The following is a 22,418-nucleotide window of genomic DNA, read 5'->3' as shown; positions in this document are numbered from 1 at the left end:
AGCTGTATCATGCACGCATGCTGTTCCACAGGGATACATACGCACTCACACGCTGGCGATCTGTTCCAAGGACCCCCCGTTTTCACAACATTGGTAGTCCGAAGCCTATTCCGAGGACCCTCCTTTTTACAATAAGCCTGCTCCAAGGCCCCCGTTTTTTGTCTCGCTCGCGGCACACCCCTACCACTTTTTTGGTCAAGTCCCCCCTGGGGTTGTGGCCCAGTGGATTAGTCTTCTGACTTTGAAACAGAGGGTCGTGGGTTCGAATCCTAGCCATGGCGTAATTTCCTTCGGCAAGAAATCTATCCACACTGCTGCACTCAACCCAGATGAGGTGAATGGGTACCTGGCAGGATTAATTCCTTGAATGCACTGAGCGCTGAAAGGCAGCTCGAGCTAAAGCCGGGGTAATAATAATAATAATTAACAATGTGCCTCAAAAAAGATGATTTCTAGATAGATGATGCTATATAAATGCTTTATTATCATCATCATTTATTTCAGTCTGCAGTTTTCCTCTAATACAATGGTTAACCGACTCTCACGCCACTATGACCTTCCTTCCACTTCTGTCTGCCTTGAGCATCATTCTCATTCAGACCAACCATTTCAATTATTATTTTTTTGTTAGCATTTATTATACATGTAATCAAGTCATTCAAGTGTTAATAGTTCTAATGAATTGAAAGAAAAAGAGAGAAAAAAATGAATTGCAAGGGAGAGGAAAGGAAATACATGTAATACTAGATGAAGTCATGCATGTAGTCATTACATGTAGGTCTTTAATCTATGAGAGAGTGAATATTGCATGTTATGTAAAGAAAAACTTTTTATATTTGAAATCCTTGATTTTGGATATTTGCAATATATGGTGACAAAATTTTGATATATTATTGATAAAATATACATGTATCATCATTTGTTGTAGCCCCATCAGTGGTAAAAGCAGTGGTTGCACAAGGTTTTATATATATATATATATATATATATATTTTTTTTTTATTGGAGGAGGGGGGGGGGCTTGCCCAATTTTGCTACATTGATTACCGGTACCATTGATACTACACCCTATGGGAATTTGAGGGGCTCTCTTTTAAAGTTTTCCAGGGCTCCGTGAGCATTTTTGGGGCGAAATCACCTGAGCCCTTGTGTACATGCAATTTTTTACCCTGGGTGACACTGCTTTTTTATATCAGCCAATCAACGTCAAGGTTCCCATGGAAGTTACCATTGATCGTAATACTGCAGATGGTTAGTTTTGTGAAATGGGGCCCCAGCCCCCTGGTTTTGCTCTCTAAAAGCTGTTAAAAGAAACTTTAATGTTTCATATATATAAAAGTGTTTGGTACTCTTGATTTTACTTTACACAAACTCCCAAAACAAACATGAGTGGCATTTTAACTGCTTATTGAAAAGTAGGGATAAATCTGTGTATGGAAATACCAAGTATGTACAGGATTCGTGAAAAGGACATAGGCCCGGGGGGGGGGGGGCACTCGACCAAAAAAGTGGTGGGGTGTGTGCCGCGGGCGAGACACAAAACGGGGGCCTTGGAGCGGGCTTAATGTAAAAAGGAGAGTCCTCGGAACGGACTTCAGAACGACAAATGTTTGTGAAAACGGGGGTCCTTGGAACGGATCGCCAGCGTGTGAGTGCGTATGCATCCTATGGAACGGTCATGCGTGCATGATGCAGCTAGCGCGGCCTCCGCCGGGGAGCTCTGCGGCCGCTTTTCACAAATTGCAGCATTCAATGCGTTCGGAGCGGCGTAACGAAAAATTTGCGAAGCTTTGGAGCGGTTTTCTCTTCTTTTTACTCAATAAGAAGAAATACTATGCCTTGGAGCGGCTTTCTCTGTTCTTTTTCTCAACAAGGCAGAAATGCTATGCCATAATTCTCCCCACCATAAAAACCTTTAAAGAATCATCTTAAAGCTGTTTGATAATTCATGCCTACTTTACATTTTCCAGTTTATTCTAATAATTTTTAGTTTTAAGAGTGGGGATTAGCAACAGTTGCATATACCTAGGGAAAATATACATGTAGCACATGGGGCATAGTATGTAAAAGGCAAAAGTAAAAAAAAAATAAAGAGAGACAAATATTCAGATTAGGGTTTTAATATAAGTACCAAAGATGCATCTAGTATTAAGTGTTAGGAAGGGCATGATTTCTGTCTGTTTTACTGCCTTTGTTTTTCCTAGAATCGCAACTGATATAAAAAAAATAGCAGAACCCAATAATTAGAAAGATGATAGGAAGTCTCAACTTGACATGAATTACACAAATACAACCTTTACATGGGATGGGTGGGGGGCCAGGGGGGGGGTTAAAGTGTTTTGGACTGTGTTGCCCGATTAAAATTCTTACAAGTTTTTGTTCCTTTTTTTTTAATTTCATCCTGGGATTCATTCTTTTCTTTTTTTAATTTGGAGAAAAAAATATACTTTGATTCATATGTTAGTATTTTAATATGTAAGTGAAAGAGAGAAGGGGTATGATTTCGAGAAAAAAAAAACCAGTAAAGATTACTCATGTACAGTGTATGGGGTGTAAACAAAGAGTTATGCGAGACTTACATGTAGAGTTGCGCTTCAATTCCCAGTTACGTGCGGTATAGAAGGCATCACCGCATTGACCTAGACAGGACGTGCATACTGCATATTAATCAATAAGATTGCATGTTACATATCATGTGAGCTTCAGCATTTAATCATAACTAAAAGTGAACTCCCCTCGATATTATGTGTTTTTGTGAGTATAATTCAAAATCATACATTTTTAAAGTTCAGTCATGAGAGATTTTTACAGTAGTGTTACAGTAATTTTTATTGTCATAAATACAGATTCCTTCCATTCTTTCTTTCTTCTTTCCTTCTTTCTTTCTCTCATTATTGATTGATTAATTAATTAATCCATTCATTAATTCATTAATTAATCCATTCATTCATTCCTACTTTGTTGGTCGTTCTTTCTTTTTTTTCTTCCTATTTTTTTTTCTCTTGATTTTATTTCCTATCACATCTGTATTTCTCTTTCTCCTATCAGATGCACAGCCGACAGAGCAGGAGAGGGAAGTGTTTGAGAGGACGGCTGATATTCTCATAGAACTGGACACCATTCTACAAGATGTACAGGATTACAAGGGAGCAGGAGAAGAAATCAGACAGGTAGCATTTTAAAATTGGACCATCAGGGTCTTCTTGTGGAGCAGAAGGTCCACAAGGACAATGTTTGTCTACATCACAATTATTTTCTGCCTAGCCTTTAATAGCTGGTGGGCGCATCACGGTCTAGTGGTTCTGACGGTCCCCTTTCAAACAGAGGGTCATGGCTTCACATCCTAGCCATGGCGTGTTTTCCTTCAGCAAGAAATTTATCCACACTGTGCTGCACTTGACCCATGTGAGGTGAATGGGTATGCGGCAGGATATATTCCTCAAATGCACTGAGTGCCAGTGATGGTAGCTCGAGCTAAAGCCGGGTTAATAGAACAGCACTTTGTATCCCCAGACAAAAGGTGGTATATAAATCCAGCTATTATTATTATCATCTTTAATAGACTGTTATTCTGAACTTGGTTTACTCAATAAATTCTGGTCTAAAGTTGTGGAAGTGGGAAAGCTGATGGTGACAGGTACTCTATCTGTAAAAGTAATAGGAAATGTAAATGTAATTTTGAAATTTCAGCTTCCCATAGTTTTAAGTTGACACGGCATTTGCTTTGGCGATAATTGCTCCGGGCTTTATTTCGTCTAAGATGTACAGTTAGGGTTTCAATCGGGTTTGATGTTAAGGTTTAGAGGTTTAGGATAGGTTATAGTGTTAACCCAAGGGTTGAAGTTGGTCGATCCAACTGTCGTTGGAGCTAATATCATGGAGTCAATATTACTTTCTTTCTTGCTTGCTTTCTGTTTCAAAACATGCATTGAAAATGCATAGGTGATTTCTATATTTTTGTCTCACCTGCGAAGCAGAGTGAGACTATAGGCGCCGCTTTTCCGACGGCGGCGGCGTCAACATCAAATCTTAACCTGAGGTTAAGTTTTTGAAATGACGTCATAACTTAGAAAGTATATGGACCTAGTTAATAAAACTTGGCCATAAGGTTAATCAAGTATTACTGAACATCCTATTAGAGTTTCATGTCACATGACCAAGGTCAAAGGTCATTTAGGGTCAATGAACTTAGACCATGTTGGAGGGATCAACATCGAAATCTTAACCTGAGGTTAAGTTTTTGAAATGTCATCATAACTTAGAAAATATATGGACCTAGTTCATGAAACTTGGACATAATAGTAATCAAGCATCACTGAACATTTTGTGCAAGTTTCAGGTCTCATGATTAAGGTCAAAGGTCATTTAGGGTCAATGAACTTTGGCCGAATTGGGGTATCTGTTGAATTACCATCATAACTTTGAAAGTTTATTGATCTAGTTCATTAAACTTGGATATTATAGTAATCAAGTATCTCTGAATATCCTGTGCGCGTTTCAGGTCACATGACCAAGGTCAAAGGTCAATGAACTTTGGCCGAACTGGGTGTATCTGTTGAATTACCATCATAACTTTGAAAGTTTATGGATCTGATTCATGAAACTTGTACATAAGAGTAATCAAGTATCACTGAACATCCTGTGCGAGTTTCAGGTCACATGATCAAGGTCACAGGTCATGTAAGGTCAATGAACTTTGGCCATGTTGGGTTTTTTGTTGAATAACCATCATATCTCTGTAAGTTTATTGGTCTAGTTCATAAAAAGTGGACATAAGAGTAACCATGTATCACTGAACATCTTGAGCGAGTTAGAGTAGTATTCAAAGTCAGCACTGCTGCTATATTGAACCGTGTGGTGCAGGTGAGACGGCCAGAGGCATTCCACTTGTTATAAAAAAAGGGCAAGTAAAGATTCAACTATGGTAGGTGACATTTTATTTATAGGTAGACAAACATATGTAACATTTGGCCATGTGGATCCTCCCTTAGACCATCATTTGCAAATTTTAAGACTACTTTTAATAATTGCATTTATATGTATATAAGAATGTATATACATGTTGGCTTAGAATGGGATACCAGAGGCAGAAATATTGCATAAATCGAGGATGAGTACAATATTGGCCCTAAAGAACTGATTATTACCCAACTTGTTCGCTAACAACCCAATCTTCAGTTGGCAGAAGTTCTTGAAGTTTCCTTGAATAATATCTCTGGATCCATCTCCATAGGTACAGTAATCACTTTTTAAAATAACTATGGCTTACCTGACCTTGAACCAACATTTCAACTTCCCAGGCTTCCTTTTTACTTCCTGTGAGGTCATAGGAGGTTAGATACAATACTTGGACAGGAAGCCTCTAAAGGCAGTAGGTTGTCTATGTATTTTTGTATTCGTGTCTTCCATGTTTCATGTCTTGGGGAAGCATGAAGTCTTCAATGAAAAGTTTAGCAATCTATCTTTTATGTTGCTTTATATGATGCATTTTGAATTATTTTTTTTTTTTGGGGGGGGGGGTTGGTGGCGGGCGAGGAAGAAATAATTGATGCATTATACTTACACCACTGTTGAAGGGCGAGTATGGCATATATCAGTGTATGTTTTACATTTGTTTAAATGCAAAAATACACTGAAAAATCAAAATCATAGTACTTCCTATCAAATAATTTTTCATTTCATGTATTTCCCACAATCGAAATACAAAACATATAACTCATTCTTAAATAGTAATAATAATTTCATGATTAATAAATGCGGATAAGAAAGGGAACAACCTAGAGCCTTACATTCAAAATGGAGGAAGTAAAGCAAGAGCATGTTGTGAATATGCCTTTAAAACTGTAAATCATGGATGAAATGATAGGAAATTCAAATGTTATCTCTCTCTATCCCTCACTCTTTCTTTGAACTATCCATTTATCTCTTTTCTCGCATTCCATCTTACACTGCAGGCCATCACATCGCCGCGAGACAACGACCTTCAACAGAACGCCTGGGCTGCAGTGTGCCCTCTGGTGGCCAGACTCAAGAGGTACTACGAGTTCTCGCTCAAGTTAGACAAAGTCAACCAGGAGCTCCTCAACGCACTGTGCATCGGCGCAGACTCCCCCGTGCAGCAGCTGGAACAGAAGCAAGCGCTCGCGAAGCAGTTCGCCCAAGTCCTCCACTTTACGTTAAAGTTTGATGACCTCAAGGTACGACCAAATCTTGTTTACTGTATTCTGAATTCAGGGGAGCGTTTCATCAATATTTTTCCTTGAGTTTGATTGGCTTAGAAGCACAGGTGTCAAATGAACTGTTAGTATGGTCACTGTTGTACAAAACATCTGACAAGTCCTTTAATGAAACGCCTCAAGTGACAATAAAATTCAGGTCCCCGCTTTTGAATTCAGGAGAGCGTTTCCTGGAACGACTTGTCAGATGTTTCATCAGAAAAATCCTATTTTATCCGACAGTTACCATAGAAAGAGTGCTCAGCCAATCAAAAACAAGAAAAGTTGCCAGGGCCAAATCTTATAAAGGGTTGATCCTATCAATCAACCTCAACTGTGTGGAAATCCATCAGTGTCAGTATTTTTTCACAGAAAACTTAAACAATATCCTATGTTGCTTTGCTGTCTGTAGTTGTGGTTGATTGAATCAATCGCAAGTCTTTGTGAGACGAGGCCCAGGGCCCCTTTGGAAGACGGGCCAGGGGTCTGTTGCACAAAGAGTTGCGTTTAAACACAAATAAAAAAAAATCAATCGCAAGTCCCAAATGCACGCTGTTGATTGGTTGAAAATCAAGTTGCACATGATTTTTAGAGTTGCGATTGATTGCAAATCTTTCGGCAACAGGCCCCAGATCTGACAACTTTTCGGTCAAAAAATGTTGATGATATGCTCCCCATACTAAGCACCATTGTCGTGAAAGTAACACAAAAACTGAATATGGATCACTGAAATAGACAATAACAGTAATATCCAATAAAGGCAATAAGAGCAACATTTCCTGCCTCTACGACATCAACAATATTGCTTACATTAACCATACTGGAAGTAGCAGCAATAGCAATGATTACCCAACATGAACAGCAACGACATCAACAATTACAGCAAAAAAATTTGATGAGGTCATTGAGGCTTAGTTTGTTATTTATTTGTCAATTTCAATTGTATAATTCATTTGCAATTGTACTATAATCATAAACATCACCTTCACTGAGATAGATTATACAACCTCGGTCATAATTTGTCATAATTTTGTTTGTGTATTTGCAGTGTTGGGCCTGCAGAGACATGAATAAGTTTTTATCACGGGTATTGTAAAGTTCATGCACTGGCACATGAGAGTACAGTAATATCACTTAAAGAAGAAAATGCAACTGATGGATTAAAATTAAACAAGACCAACACTTAAAGTTTCATCAGAATCGGATGGAAAATGAAAAATTATGACGTTCCCTTCACAATTTTTCTAAATATTGTCATAAAAACATGAAAGAAATAGTGACTGTATGGCCTTATTGACTCCCTCATTTGCTTACAGACCACGATGTGAATATTAATTGTTAAAAAAAACCTTACAAATTGTATATAAATCTATTTATTTTATTTATTTCGTTTTATTTATACAGGGTAGCCCCATCAGTAGTCATGTACTGTTTTCCAGGGGGCCCTGTAAACAAATGTTTACAATATGACAAACAAGCAAATTACATAAGGAAAAACAAACAGAACATGCAAAATAATCAGAAGTGAATACATGGAAAAAAGATGATGGTACATAGGTACCATGTAGGGAAGTAACGTTAATTCATCTAGATTTCAATCAGCATTATTTACAATACAGGAAAAACAACCCCCCTACATTTCAATTATTTAAATTAAGGTTAATCAGTGTGATTCAACTTCAATGATTTTATTTCCTGTGCTATGCTAGTCTGGTTTTTATATATTTGTTCAAATCAAGTAATAATGATAATAATTGGCTGTTATATAGCGCTTTATCAATCTCTTGACTGCTCAAAGCGCTTCACAATTATTATTACCCAGTTACTGGTTTCATAGCTTTTTTTCTGCAGCCTGTTACATGTAGGTGTACATTTGCACAGCTACATGTGAATGTATATGTACTTAATCACATGGTCATAGATTAATATATATTTGTGGTTGCTACCCTTGTTCATAATTGACAGTCTGTGGTTGAGTATATTTTTAGTTTTGGTATCAAGGCCCCAAAAGTAAGTGTTAATTGAAATGCATAATTAGATTATTTGAATGTGTATTCTCTAAGAACAGTTATGACATGAAGGATATGAAAAGTGAAATGAATAAATGAATCAAAATTTTCACAAAATATAACAGTTGAAAAAAGACTCAATCACCCATTTACTCCTTTGTGAATGTGGCATTTTAGATGATACTAGAGTTTGATTCACATCAATTGACACTTTACATGAACTTAATAGCTTTGCATATCAATCTTTACTCTCTTTGTCGTCATCCTTCTCTTCATCATCATAATCACCATCGATATATTCATCATCAATTTTCATCATCATCATCATCATCACCATCATCATCATCACCATCATCATTATCATCATCATTATTATCATCATCATCATCACCATCATCATCATCAACACCATCATCATCATCATCACCATCATCATCATCATTATCACCACCACCACCATCATCACCATTATCATCACCATCATCATCATCATCATTATCATCACCACCACCACCATCATCATCATGATCATCATCATCATCACCACCACCACTTTTGGCATCATCATCTTCCTCCTCGTCATCATCACCACCACCATCATCCCCATGACCACCACCATCTTTTTCCTCATCATTCTCCTCACCACCACCACCGTCATCATTACCATCAATCGTTCAGATCCGGACCACAACAATAGACAAAGTTCATTGTGTTATGTTCCGTGTAGAGGATTGTCTGAAAACTCTGCTTACTGATAGATTAGTCAGAATACATGTGTATGTGGAATTGACAATATGTAAACAAAACATGGACAAATATATCTACATTTTGGTATTCATGGGTAAATACCTGACCATAGAAGCCAGGGTCGTATCGAGGTCAGACTTCTAGTTTGTTTTTATTCCTTGTTTACATTATGAGGGAATTACTGTTGATCTACATTCAAAATTGCTAGAGCCCCTAATCATGGATGATGACTTAAATTTGCATTTGAATGGATTCACTGATAATACCAATGAGGTATATATTTTGAACAAGCCAGTCACGACATGTGGATCAAAATTTTGAAGAAAAAAAATGATTGAGCAACAAAAATTGTTAAACTTTTTGTAAAAAAATTGACATACTATTCAGAGAGTGCTGCATATTTTACTCTTTACCTATTCTTATATCGCTTTTTTCTTTTTGTTCATGTGCATTTTTTTTTTTTGGGGGGGGGGGGGAGGAGGCTCTGTATGTGTGATTTTTTTTATTCCCATGTATATGTTAATTTCCCACATGCTAGGTCTGACACTTCCTTATATCATTGAGAGTGCACTGTGCAGAAAAGAATAGCACCAAACCCAGGGCCCCGTCTTTCAATGAGTTACCAATCTCAACTGTATGGAAATCCAACAATATAACTTTTAAAAAGGAAGTTTGCTCAATGTCTTTTGTAAACAGAGGAGCACACTAAAATTTCAAGAAAACTATGAATATATAGCATATCTAGAAATATTTTTAACAAAACATACATTTCAGATGTTGATGTTACTGGCTTTTTCCATAGAACTTGTGATAGATTGGATCAATCGCAACTCTTTGTAAGATGGGTCAAGATCGCTAAATCTGTAGGTGGTTTGTATAGTTTGTCTTTCCCCAAAATTCTTATTTGTTTGCATGTTGAAACATACCAGTCTTTCTTATATTGGTCGTATAATATGTGCCTGTAATCTTTTTAAATTGTGTTACCAGTCTGTCTTTAATTCATCTTTGTATTTATTATTTATTTTCTTTTCTAGATGACAAATCCATCAATACAGAACGACTTCAGTTACTACAGACGGACGTTAAGCAGAACAAAAATGGCAAACCAGGTTGGTATTATCTACCTTCTTCCCTGTCCAAATATATCTGGTTACCACTACATAGGAACTTACTAAGAGTACATGGTGTACCTCTAGACTCAAGTCATGTGATGAATCGAATTGGTAATGGGGACCATGTTTAAAATATACTTGAATTTACAAACAACTTATTCCCTTTCTTGGGTGGTACTAAATCCTCAGTCATTTTGATTCCAATCATCTACAGCTGAATTATAATCTTTTTAGATTGAAATCTCACTTCTACCTATTATCTGTATTGAAATTTCAATACTTTAACCCTATCTAGGCCGAGGTATTTTGGTAGTTCCTATGGCGGGGGGGGGGCCTCCCAGGCCCACCCCCCAAGATCTCGGCCGTTCACCGCGCGATCGCGGTTGCCTGGGACATAATCTACAAGATTGTATAGTAATTTATATCATGCGAATCGCTATTAAGTGATTATGCTAACTTATGCGTAATTAGTATGCGAAATCATACTTTTTCTTCTAACTCCCTAAAGCTCCAAATGTACTAATTTTTTGGTATAGAAACTCTTTGTGGTGTCCTTAGCAAGAGTACATGAAAAAAAATGTGATATCAAATCATTTTCTTATGTATTATATTGTTTTTTGCAATTTCTTATGTATTTCTTTGTTTTTTGACCTTTTGTTTTTCATTGTTTTTTCAATGAAATTTGTTGGGGACTCTTCTGTGATCATAAAAATCATAAAATGAATATATTTAGACTGGCAAAACTAAAAATAATCATACATTTATGAATTTTGGTTGAAAACACAATTTGCATTGACTTTGTACACGAAATCACGTTTTTGAGCAATTTTCGGTCTGACATGCACTTACATAATGTTGCGTAATTTCGGAACCACATACCCGGGTGACGCAAAATTGGTCTCAAAAGTTGCGCAAGACTTGAAAGTAAAAACTCAGTGAGCGGCGTGGTCAAAAAAAATTGCGCGGCAGAAATATCGCGTGATTCGTTGAGGGGGGCCTCCCCCCCCGCCTAGATAGGGTTAAAAAGTGATAAGGGTTATGGGAATTGCACCTCCATTATGGAAGAAAATAGGAAGTTTGGGGTTATTTCATTCAGCATAAGAAAGGGTCACCGGTCTTGCATAACGTTGTTCATGAAGTTTGCGTAACTAATGCAAACAGATTTGTGAAATAGTCTCATGGTTCAAAGGATAAACTCGTAGAACTCGTCTACAATGGTAGCTTACTAAATCAAGGTGGCAGCAAGTTTTTGAGGACAATGGTCCAGCATGTTCACCATCTGTGATTATTTTATAGACATGTATATAGGTGAATCTACTGTTAAAACAATTTTTTTTATCAAATGTTATATTTATTAACACTATGAAAATTTCATTTATTCTGAATTTTCAGCCTGATCCGAATAGGGTAGCAGTGAACAATGAGATGGCCAATAAGATGTCTTTATTTTACGCCCATTCCACACCTATGCTCAAGACTATTGTAGATTCAACGATCAAGTTTGTATCAGCGGTACGTATCATTGTCTACAGCACACCAGGGCCCTGTCCTACAAACAGTTGCGATTGATCCAATCAACCACGACTATGGAAAGCCATCACCGCCAACATCTAAAATACTTGTTTGTTCTGAATGTCTTCTAGACATGAATGTATACTCATGCATTCATAGTTGCCTTTGACAATTCGGTGTGCTTCTCTTAGTTTAAAAAGGACGTTACCCAAATTTCTGGTCGGAAAAATTTTGACAGTGATGGACTTCCGTTGAGTTTGATTGGATCAATCGCAACTCTTTGTAACACAGGGCCAAGGTACACAAATTTACAAGGGATTGCATTTTTACCATTCGTATCTCTTTCGTTAACACTGACCTGACAATGATACTAGTGCTTTGATGATAATGGGCCTTGTTATACACGTAGGCAAGTAGAATGTTTCGTAACAGCTTTATATAGAAGGGAGTCACCCTTTTTGTGATTTATTTTTCAATCGAAATCATGTGCTGTATGTAATGTCATGTAGGGGTTCAATTTTATGTCGGGGGGAGGGGGGGAGGGCCATGAAATGAAAGAGGACCAAGGGGGTTAGTAAATGAAGTACATGTCAACATATCCTGACATCCCATTTACCACTTGCAATTACACAGCCTCCATCACTCATGATTTTCAGAAAAGCATTCAAAACCCATCTTTTTTGTAGTTTTACGTTTATACATGTGTATAGCACCAAGGGAAATTTATATTGGGGCTCAGGGCGATTTCGCCCCCCCCCCATGCTAAAAAAATACCTGGGTCCTGTGACACAAATGTTAGTGATAAATCGTACGTGTGATTTTCACGATTAATTGTACATTATAGTCAATGCGATCAATCGTATTTCAAAAATTCTACGATGATTGCTAAGCTTTGTGCTATGGGCCCCTGGAATATCCCCATTCATTGTTGCAATTTTGCAGATTTAGGCCCCCGAAAATAAGTGACTAATTTTTTGCCTGAAAAGCGTTGGAAGAGTAATAAGTAATGATAAGTTCTACAAAGTGCAAGTTTTTCGTTCGAAATGTAGCCTTTGTGACCACCAAATGTTTCTTTGAAGCTTTTTAATCGCATTTTGTGTTTTTTTTTTTTCTTAAATATTTCAGAATAAGGAGGTCTGGTGCGAGAAGACTACAGATGTCCTCAGTACGATGGCACAGATATGTAGAGTCATGATAGACAACCCGTGAGTTTGTTTTTCGATTAAGTTTATCACATTTTTATCGCATTCTTTGTGGTCTAGCGGGTTACGACGGTTTATTTTATATTGGTCTAATAATGCCAATCCATCCAATTACCAACTCGTCAACTATCTTTCGGTCTGCCATCAGTTCGTCCGCTATCCACACGGTCTAATTGCCGTTTCGTCCACTCACCATTTCGTCTAATAACCAGTTGGTCTAATAGCCATTGAGTCCATATAACATTTGGTCTGATTATTTAGGGTTTATTGGGCGAAATGAATGAAAATGGAGCGTTGTGGCCCAGTGGATTAGTCTCCGGACTTTGAAACAGAGGGTCGTGGGTTCAAATCCCAGCCATGGCGTAATTTCCTTCAGCAAGAAATTCATCCACTGTGTGCTGCACTCGACCCAGGTGATGTAAATGGGTACCGGCAGGAAGTAATTCCTCAAAAAGCTGTGTGCGCCTTAATCGGTTGCCTATAGCTTAGCCGGGGTAATAATAATAGCAGTGCCTTTTTAAAGCGCCATGAGCACCGCAAGGTGGACCTGTGTGCTATATAAATAGCCACCATTATTATTATTATTAAAATTAAATGGATATTAAAACCAATGGGTTATGAGACAAAATGGTCATCAACAAACTGGCGATTAGATGAAGTGATGATTGGACCAAATGGTTGTTAGGCGAAATGTTGATTGACGGAATGGCATTAGACTAAATGAAGGTAGACTACATGTATGTGGTGAGTAGACGAGTTGGCAGACGAATCAGCAGAATCCAATGAAATTACCACCAAAGTGTATCAAACAAAAAATGTGTGCCGACTGCCAAACAGCTCTGGAAGAAAATGCGTAATTGCTGAGAAATGAGCAAGATAAGCTCGAAATTCCATCAAGTGAAATAATTGTTTGATGCAAGTACTGTCTTTTACCTTTGAGTATCGCTAAATTTTCACCAGCATGTACATGTATGCGTCACTATTAGCTACAGCCGGGGTAATAATATGATACCAAGTATCAAAGCGCAGTTGAGTATATGCACATACATGTAGTAACTGCGCTTTATAAATTATTACGCTTTTGTAATATTGTAATTTTCAATGATACTTGAGTATAGTTCAGATTACTGACCATTTACCAAAGTTTTAGACAGGCTTGAATGGGATTCCCAGGTCTGTACCAACATAACAGATTCTGCTTGCAGTTTCCTATCCATTGTCACTCAAGATTTAGGCAATATATCAATTTTAGTTTTATTTCCAATTCTCTCAGCAGGTGATCTATAATCACCTACTAGTCATGATCTTGAATCATTCATAAATCATAATTAGTTCTTTAATCACAGTAATTCCAAGTTTTAAAAGCCAATTAAGCAACACCTATAAATCCCATTTAAGAAATTTTTGACACTCGAAGACAAAGCGTCATTCCAAGTTAGTGCTATTAGTAGCTTGCATTACTCTGAAGGTCATTTTTTTTTTGCCGTAGCACAGGAAAATAATTTGGGTGAGTCGGGCTGAATTTAATTTGAAGATATGATATGAAAGATCTCTTCGACTTAGACCTATTTTTTGTATGGAGATCAATGATTGTTGTGGAACAAGTGCCCTTAGATTATGTTATGGGTGATATTCTACCATTTACCAATTCTCATCAAGTACATTTGAAAACATGTTGAAAAATATATAAAACTCAGGATTGGTCAGCTAATTTTTATTTTGTTAAATTTGATGCAAAATTTAAAAGTCAGGAGAGTTTATGAGGGTCAGTCGGGCTACAGCAAACAAAGCTTTTTTTTTTGCCTAAGTGATTACCACTGTGTAAACAAGTGTAATCATAATAGTACAAGAAAAGTGGTCCCAAATTTTCTTTTTCTGCTGTCCTTCCTATTCCGTGGCCTTTGTAGCGTGCTTAGGAGAAAGGAAGAAATTACATATTATTTATTAATTTGACATTTGGATAATAAGCATAAAAAAGAAGTGACACCTAATTCAGGGCTCGACACTAGCGGCGGTCCGACGGTCCCAGACCGGTAAAAATCGCTGTTGGGCCAGTAGATTTTTAGAAATTGGAAGATTTACTGGTTCGACATGACCAGTACAAAATATTGTCGGGCCAGTAATTTTTCGAAAAATAGCAAGATTTAAGGGTCCGACATGACCAGTAATAAAAACCATTGTTGGGCCAATAACTTTTCCAGAAATGGTCAAATTCACAGCAAACCATTTCCCCCCGTTAATTCTGCAATTCACACACAGAATACACATAGAATGAATCGCACGTGTTACTAGAGTACTATACAGCATGCATACAGTGTACATGTAGTCAGCCACACAATCCACATGGTGAATTCTCCACTGGCCGCACGAACGAAGCCTGGCTAAACTCTGGCAGAAATCTCTCACAGAACTGTCAAAATTCACGGTTCATACTCATGAAAGGCTCTTATAATGTCCATATTTCCTAAAAATTGGAGTAACTCTGTCATCTGTAAGCAGTAAAAGGGTAAATTTTCACTTCTGTTTGGTTCAAACAGATCGGGTCTCGGGTGGTATCGTCTGAATACATATTAGCCCCACATATGCATTTATGTGTGTTGATACACTTGGTTTCTGACTTTCTTTCGTAGCTATTTTAATTGAGCCAAAAAAGAAACAAATTATTTATGATAATAGTTTTAGCTTTCTTCCTCTGTTTTCTTCCTGTTTTCTTTCCTTCTTTCTTTTCAATCTTTTAATTTTTTTTCTCTATTTCTTTCCTTCCTTCCTTCTTTCCTTCTTTCTTTCCTTCCTTCCTTCTTTCCTTCCTTCCTTCTTTCCTTCCTTCTTTCCTTCTTTCCTTCCTTCTTTCCTTCCTTCCTCCTTTCCTCCCTTCTTTCCTTCCTTCTTTCATTCCTTCTTTCCTTCCATCCTTTCTTTCTTTCCTTCCTTCTTTCCTTCCTTCTTTCCTCCCTTCTTTCCTTCCTCCTTCCTTCCTTCCTTCCTCCTTCCTTCCATCCTTTCTTTCTTACTTTCCTTCCTTCTTTCCTTCCTTCTTTCCTTCCTTCCTTCTTTCCTTCCTTCTTTCCTTCTTTCCTTCCTTCTTTCCTTCCTTCTTTCCTTCCTTCCTTCTTTCCTTCCTTCCTTCCTTCCTTCCTTCCTTCCTTCCTTCCTCCTTTCCTCCCTTCTTTCCTTCCTTCTTTCCTTCCTTCTTTCCTTCCTTCCATCCTTTCTTTCTTACTTTCCTTCTTTCCTCCCTTCCTCCTTCCTTCCTCCCTCCTTCCTTCCTCCCTCCTTCCTTCCTTCCATCCTTTCTTTCTTACTTTCCTTCCTTCTTTCCTTACTTCTTTCCTTCCTTCTTTCCTTCCTTCCATCCTTTCTTCCTTCTTTTCTTCCTTCCTTCCATCCTTTCTTTCTGACTTTCCTTCCTTCCTTTCTGACTTTCCTTCCTTCTTTCCTTCCTTCCTTCTTTCCTTCCTTCCTTCCTCCTTTCCTTCCTTCTTTCCTTCCATCCTTTCTTACTTTCCTTCTTTCCTTCCTTCTTTCCTCCCTTCTTTCCTCCCTCCTTCCTTCCATCCTTTCTTTCTTACTTTCCTTCCATCCTTTCTTTCTTTCTTACTTTCCTTCCTTCTTTCCTTCCTTCTTTCCTTACTTCTTTCCTTCCATCCTTTCTTTCTGACTTTCCTTCTTTCTTTCTTTCTTACTCTCTTCGTTTCTGTCTTGCTTTCTTTTTGTCCTTCATTCCTTCGTTTTACGGGGGGGGGGGGTCACGAAAGGCTAGAAAAATAAACTTGCGCCTTTTTTTTAATGTTTTCTTTACTTTTTGGGACCAGTAGATTTTAGGTTCTGACCAGTAAAAATTTGAAAAACTGGGTATCTACTGGTCCGACATGAATAGGTTGGACCAGTAGAAAAAATGGGTTAGTGTGGAGCCCTGTCTAATTGCTAACTTCAGTTTTGCCGTCATCATATTAAGAAATTTGTAGCTTGCTCCAAAGTAAGCAGCACTAGGATAATAAGTATCGTAGAAAAAGAGATGTACCTAATTTCTAATCTCTGTTTTGCAGTTGTCCTATTCAGTGACTTTCTAGGCTTGCTCCAAAAACACTATGATAAAAAGTAGTAGTATAAAAAGAGAGTGGTACCTATTTTATAACTTCTGTTTTGCTGTTGTCCTTCGTAGTGACTTTGTAGCTCACTTCCAAAGAAAGGAACACTAACATTAAAAGTAGTAGTATAAAAAGAAAGTGGTACCTATTTTATAACTTTTGATTTGCTGTTATCCTTCGTAGTGACTTTGTAGCTCACTTCCAAAGAAAGGACCACTAACATAAAAAGTAGTAGTATAAAAGAGAGTGGTACTTATTTTATAACTTCTGATTTGCTGTCGTCCTTCGTAGTGACTTTGTAGCTCACTTCCAAAGAAAGGAACACTAACATAAAAAGTAGTAGTATAAAAAGAGAGTGGTACCTATTTTATAACTTCTGTTTTGCTGTTGTCCTCCGCAGTGACTTTGTAGCTCGCTTCCAAGAAAGGAACACCGTTCTATTTTGCCTGCGTGTCATGGTTGCACTTATCATCCTCTATGATCATGTTCATCCCGTCGGAGCCTTTGACAAGAGCGCCCCCATCAACGTAAGTTTTTTTTCCAATATTTTTCTTTAGTCTCTGGTTAATGATAAACAAGTATTGATTTGATATCATGCTTTAAAGCAGATACGAACCAGCAGCCTTGATTGTAGTCTTGTTATGTAACCTCACTTGAATGATAATGTCCTTAAATTCACTACTTGATACGTTTATACAGGAGTTATTATGTTACAAAGTATGCTCTCCTGAAAATCATTTGTTTCTCTATACAAATAGATTATATGCAAATTTCTACCGGAATTAGTAATAGTTTTATCTCAAAAGGTATAGTTATCACCTCGGAATGGTCAGCTTAGTCCATGCAATTCATTGTTGCTTTTCTTTTTGTCTCACAGGTTAAAAGTTGTGTAAAAGTACTGAAAGAGCAGGAACCAACAGAGGTTGAGCACTTACTCAATGCACTGAGGTGAGTGCTTTTGATCACAACTCATCACCCCCTCTCATCTACATTCAAACATTTTGATGTGATAGCATATGTGACAAACAACCCGAAAACCACAAATAAGTCACCAGGGAAGGTTCTCTGTTAAGAGCCAAAATAGTAAATTGGTCTTCATAAAGCCCAAATTCAAAACTGAGCTTGTCTGAAGGGGTACTTCTTCATCTTTATACAGTAAAAATTTCGAGTTGTATAAAAGTTGAATAGAAAAGAAGATAGAATAATTTGTTTGACACAAGTTTTTGCAGACTGCTGGAAGTTTCATTGAAATTGCACAGTGTGCAATCTCATGCTTGGGCGAACACAAACTTCTAAATTGTTTTCTCCTTATTTTCTGAAGCTTTCGCTTTGTTTTCTCTGCATTCAATCAAGTATTTGAGTGAGTTGTTATTGATCAAGTTTAACCAATCATTTATCAGTTTAAAAAGATATGCTTGTTTAAATTCAATAAAAATCTCAAAATTCATTTTGGGTGACTTATTGTTGGTTTAGGTGTGGCTGGTCACATATTGGTCTGCTCAAACATTTTGGCCATGCAAAAGATGAGGATTGATTTCTGTTTTGACATCTGTATTGTTCATTTATAATTTATCAAACATTTGCATGGAGTATGTTATCTTATGGTATGTAAGTAATTATGAAATGAGATGAGTTCTATTTTTGTGGGAAAGCATAGATAATCATAATCATCCTCATCATGATTTCATTGTAATGCCTCTGCTCAGTTTAGGTAGTGCTGGGGGCATTATGTTATTGTGAAGGAGCAAAATTAAAATGAAGTAATAAAAAAAATCTAATTATGTCATTCATGCATTCTTCAATCCACCAAGCTGTGGTTTCTTTTTCCTTTTTTAGAAATTCATTTGTGAAGAAATGCTAACTGGGGCTTTGCAACACAAAACATTGCAGTTGATTTGAGAAAAATGTAAAATCCACTTTCAAGTCAGTCAAACAACCAATCAGTAAGGCCTGTATTCTGAACACGAGTTGGAATTGAACCCTGGTTTGAAGTTGTGGTTTAACTATGGAGAGCTAATTGGAGCACGAATCCCTAACAGTACACATTCAATTTATTAACTCATATAACACCCAAATTGTTCATAATTGTCTGGGAATGATAAATTAAGCATTTTGAAGTATTTTTCTTCATTATGAAAACAAAATATTTAACATAAGAAATATACAATAGAAACAGAATTTTTGAATTTTTGGCTCCACAAAATTTTAGCACAGAGTTAGACCTGACTTCAGAATACAGGCCTAAGAGTTTGCGTTTTGGGACATAGACATTCAGGGAACCTGTTCAAGGAATGCTACATCTTGTACAGTCATTTGAAGTGACTGTCTAGTTCATTTTTATTACCTGGCTGTTAACTCAAAAAATGATAAGTAATGGACATTTCATCCTATTTGTTTTCAGGTACAACTCAAAGCACCTCAACGATCAGGATACACCAAATGGAATCAGAAAAGTGCTGCTCGTATCGTAGGCGACGTCGCCTTCGTAATCGCCCTCGACGGCGTCATCGATGACGTCATCATCACAGTTTCTATTTGTACAAAGCCCATTCATTCCTTTTTAGTATCCTCTGTATATACGTCTTTTTTTGGAGTGGAGAGGAGAGGAAAAATTTGAAAAATGTAGATGAAATATTAGTCGCAGAGAGTCGCATCTCAGGAATTTAATTTAGAATGTAGATCAGCGTCCAGGGGCCTGTTTCTCAAAGAGCTGCGTTTAATTGCAACTCGAAAAAATCGATCGCAGCTCTTGAATATGAGAGTTTGATTGGATGAAAAGCAAGATGCGGTTGATTTTTAGGGAGTTGCGTTTGAATGCAACTCTTTCTGTGACGGGCCTTAGTTAATGGAAGACAAGACAGGATAAGGAAATGTTTTCTCTCTCTCTCACTCACTTAAAGGGGAAGTTCACCCTGAAGAAAACTTTGTTGTAAAAATAGCAGAAAAAATAGTAAAAAATATTGGTGAAGGTTTGAGGAAAATCCGTTAAAGAGTAAGAAAGTTATTAGAGTTCAAAGTTTTGGATTTGTGACGTCATAAACGAGCAGCTGCCCCATGTGTTATGTAATATAAAATGCATGAATTTCAAATTTTTATGGTTCCTGATAACTTAATTTTGTTTTCTATTCATGATCGGGTGTGAAATGATTTGTCTATTGATATACAAAAGGTACAGTGAAAACCATTCTCAATTTTCTGAAAAAATTACATCTCATCGATTTTTTACCATTCGCTATGTAGGAATGCTGCTCGCATATGACGTCACAAATCAAATAATTGAAATTCTAATAACTTTTTAATTATTTCATGAATTTATCTCAAACCTTTGCCAATATTTTCTATTATTTTTTCTGCTATTTTTACAATAAACTTTTTCTCAGGGTGAACTTCCCCTTTAATGCAAGGTCTTTTTACAAGATAATTAATTACTGCACAAATTGGAAATGCAGTGTGAAATACCGTAGCTTCTTCTTAACCTAGCTGTTGCAGTGGTGTGATACAAACTTGACAGATTGACCCTGAGAACTTTAAATGGGTCGCAATGAAATTTTGTGTCTTCGGATATCTGTGACGCCTTTCCAAATTTGTCCTTCATTACTGCTATGAAGCCCACACCACATTACACAATCCACCTGCATCAGTATGCTAGAATTACTTAAGTAGCTTGCAGTTAGACAGTGGCGGACCGTGCCCGGAGGAGACAATGATTGGAGGGGCACTGTATTGTTTGTGAACAATGCTGTGCCCCTCTAATGCTTTGTCTCCTATAGGTCATGGTCCGCTACGGCAGGTAGATGATGTAGTGTGTGGTGGGCTTGATTTGGATGTATCTATTTTAAATACGATTCCTGACATTTTTGTGAAATACTATTTATTCTTACCTTTCTAAAAGTGGAAGGCATCATTTTTTTGGGTGTGAATATACTGCTCTTAAGATGTCATTTTGCGTAAGATACTGATCCGACTCGTACTGATATTGTGGACGGACATTTGTAGATACCTCTTTTCTCTCTCTCTCGATCTCCTCCTTTTTTTTGATGTGTACAGTTGAAGTAAATTATAGTACGGATGGATGGTTCTTGGATAGAGCTGTCGGATATGCAGTGGTAGGCTAAGGATGTCATGTTTCCGTTTAAGAAAGTAATAGTTGATGATTTAAGATGTTTCCGTGTCTTCGTAAAAGGGAGATTGCCTCGGGTTTGAAGCTAGGGCAGGGTGGATCTTTGTGGTTGCCAGCAATACTTGTATCTGTTACAGAGACATCATATGGGGTAAGCTGAGACAATGTCCCAGGGAGGCATTCTTCGGCAAGGCCTGTGTAGCCTCGGGCAACCATGGAAAGTGAGAAAATGAGTTAACCATAGGGCAATTTTCAGTGGCACTAGTCATTACATAACACCTGCTGGTCAGAAATTTCACTCTTCACCGGGCAGATGTTAACTGATACCCCGTTTAAATCTATCTCTCTCTGGTGTCACACTAGACGATCGTCTGGAGCGAACACGGTATGAAACTCCTTATCATAACACGAGATGCACATTGGGGCCGTCGAATTAATCTGCGGTAATCACAAGGTACTTCCCAGCCCTTTCAACTTGCGAGTTGTGTTGTCATTGTAAAATGTCAAGGAGGAAAGCGCGCGCTGCACATCGAACGCTCAGATATAGGACCTCCATTTTCTATGCCGAGCTTACGCTGAGACGTGTGATCTTGCGATTGTGCAAGACTGTTTAGGGTAAGGTAAATACCTTGCGATTACCTCAGACCCGCGGTAGACTCCTAGGATACCTCGCATTTGGTGGTAGATCTAAACGGGTATGAGTGAATGGCACTGTCTTCTGCCTGAAGATACATACTTGTTGAACTTAAGGATAATGTGTAATATCGATGAAAGAAATAGGAATGGATTGTAACAAAAGACAAATAGGACTAGGGAAAGGTGCACATGCAATATATTGTGCAAAGCTCTTTGTAGAACCACACTTAAGTAGATGTACGATGTTACTATTTGATATCATGTACAGTATTTGCAAATAGATATAAAAATATATTTTACTGGAAAAAAAATGTTGTGGGAAATATTTGTTACTCAGTCTACATAAAATATGTATATTATAGATTTGTTTAGGAAGAAAGGAGAACTTTATTTGAAGCTGAAAGAAAGAAAAAATCATCTATTTAATATGAAATTGCCTCATTTTTTCCCATAGTGGATTTGTACTTGATACACTTTACTTGCAGGTTAAAGATAATTTTTCTATTTTCTAGTTAGATGAACTTTATTTGATGTATTTTTCTGAACCGATTGCATGATCTATTGAACTACGACAAAGATGTTTTATCTTTTTACTTCTTATTGTATCTATTTATGTGGTTGTGATTGTGAGTGCATTTCAAATACTACTACTTCAGAATGCCTATGATGTGTGGTACAAATATGAAATGTCCATTTTGGAAAAAAAAATATCATTATGTCAAAATGAGACACACCATATGATGTTGATGTTCTGCAGATGTGTATGATATAATCATT

General features: G+C 37.3%; 1 protein-coding gene across 1 annotated transcript in view; it reads left to right on the top strand.

The window, feature by feature from the left end:
* The window catches only part of LOC121431009 (CYFIP-related Rac1 interactor B-like), an 83,587-nt gene extending 64,104 nt beyond the window's left edge, over positions 1-19,483 (top strand). Inside the window, exons 5-12 of the mRNA XM_041628467.1 lie at positions 3,049-3,170; positions 5,955-6,197; positions 10,006-10,080; positions 11,476-11,595; positions 12,721-12,800; positions 17,286-17,412; positions 17,763-17,833; positions 19,287-19,483. Coding sequence (XP_041484401.1) covers positions 3,049-3,170; positions 5,955-6,197; positions 10,006-10,080; positions 11,476-11,595; positions 12,721-12,800; positions 17,286-17,412; positions 17,763-17,833; positions 19,287-19,356 — 908 coding nt within the window. The 3' untranslated portion in view covers positions 19,357-19,483. The remainder of the gene's footprint in view (positions 1-3,048; positions 3,171-5,954; positions 6,198-10,005; positions 10,081-11,475; positions 11,596-12,720; positions 12,801-17,285; positions 17,413-17,762; positions 17,834-19,286) is intronic.
* The last annotated feature ends 2,935 nt before the right edge of the window (positions 19,484-22,418 follow it).

Source organism: Lytechinus variegatus, chromosome 17 (genome assembly GCF_018143015.1).
Source record: "Lytechinus variegatus isolate NC3 chromosome 17, Lvar_3.0, whole genome shotgun sequence".
Classification (NCBI taxonomy): Eukaryota; Metazoa; Echinodermata; class Echinoidea; order Temnopleuroida; family Toxopneustidae; genus Lytechinus; species Lytechinus variegatus.
Note: the sequence above shows the minus strand (reverse complement) of the source record. Positions and strands in the feature narration are given on the sequence as shown.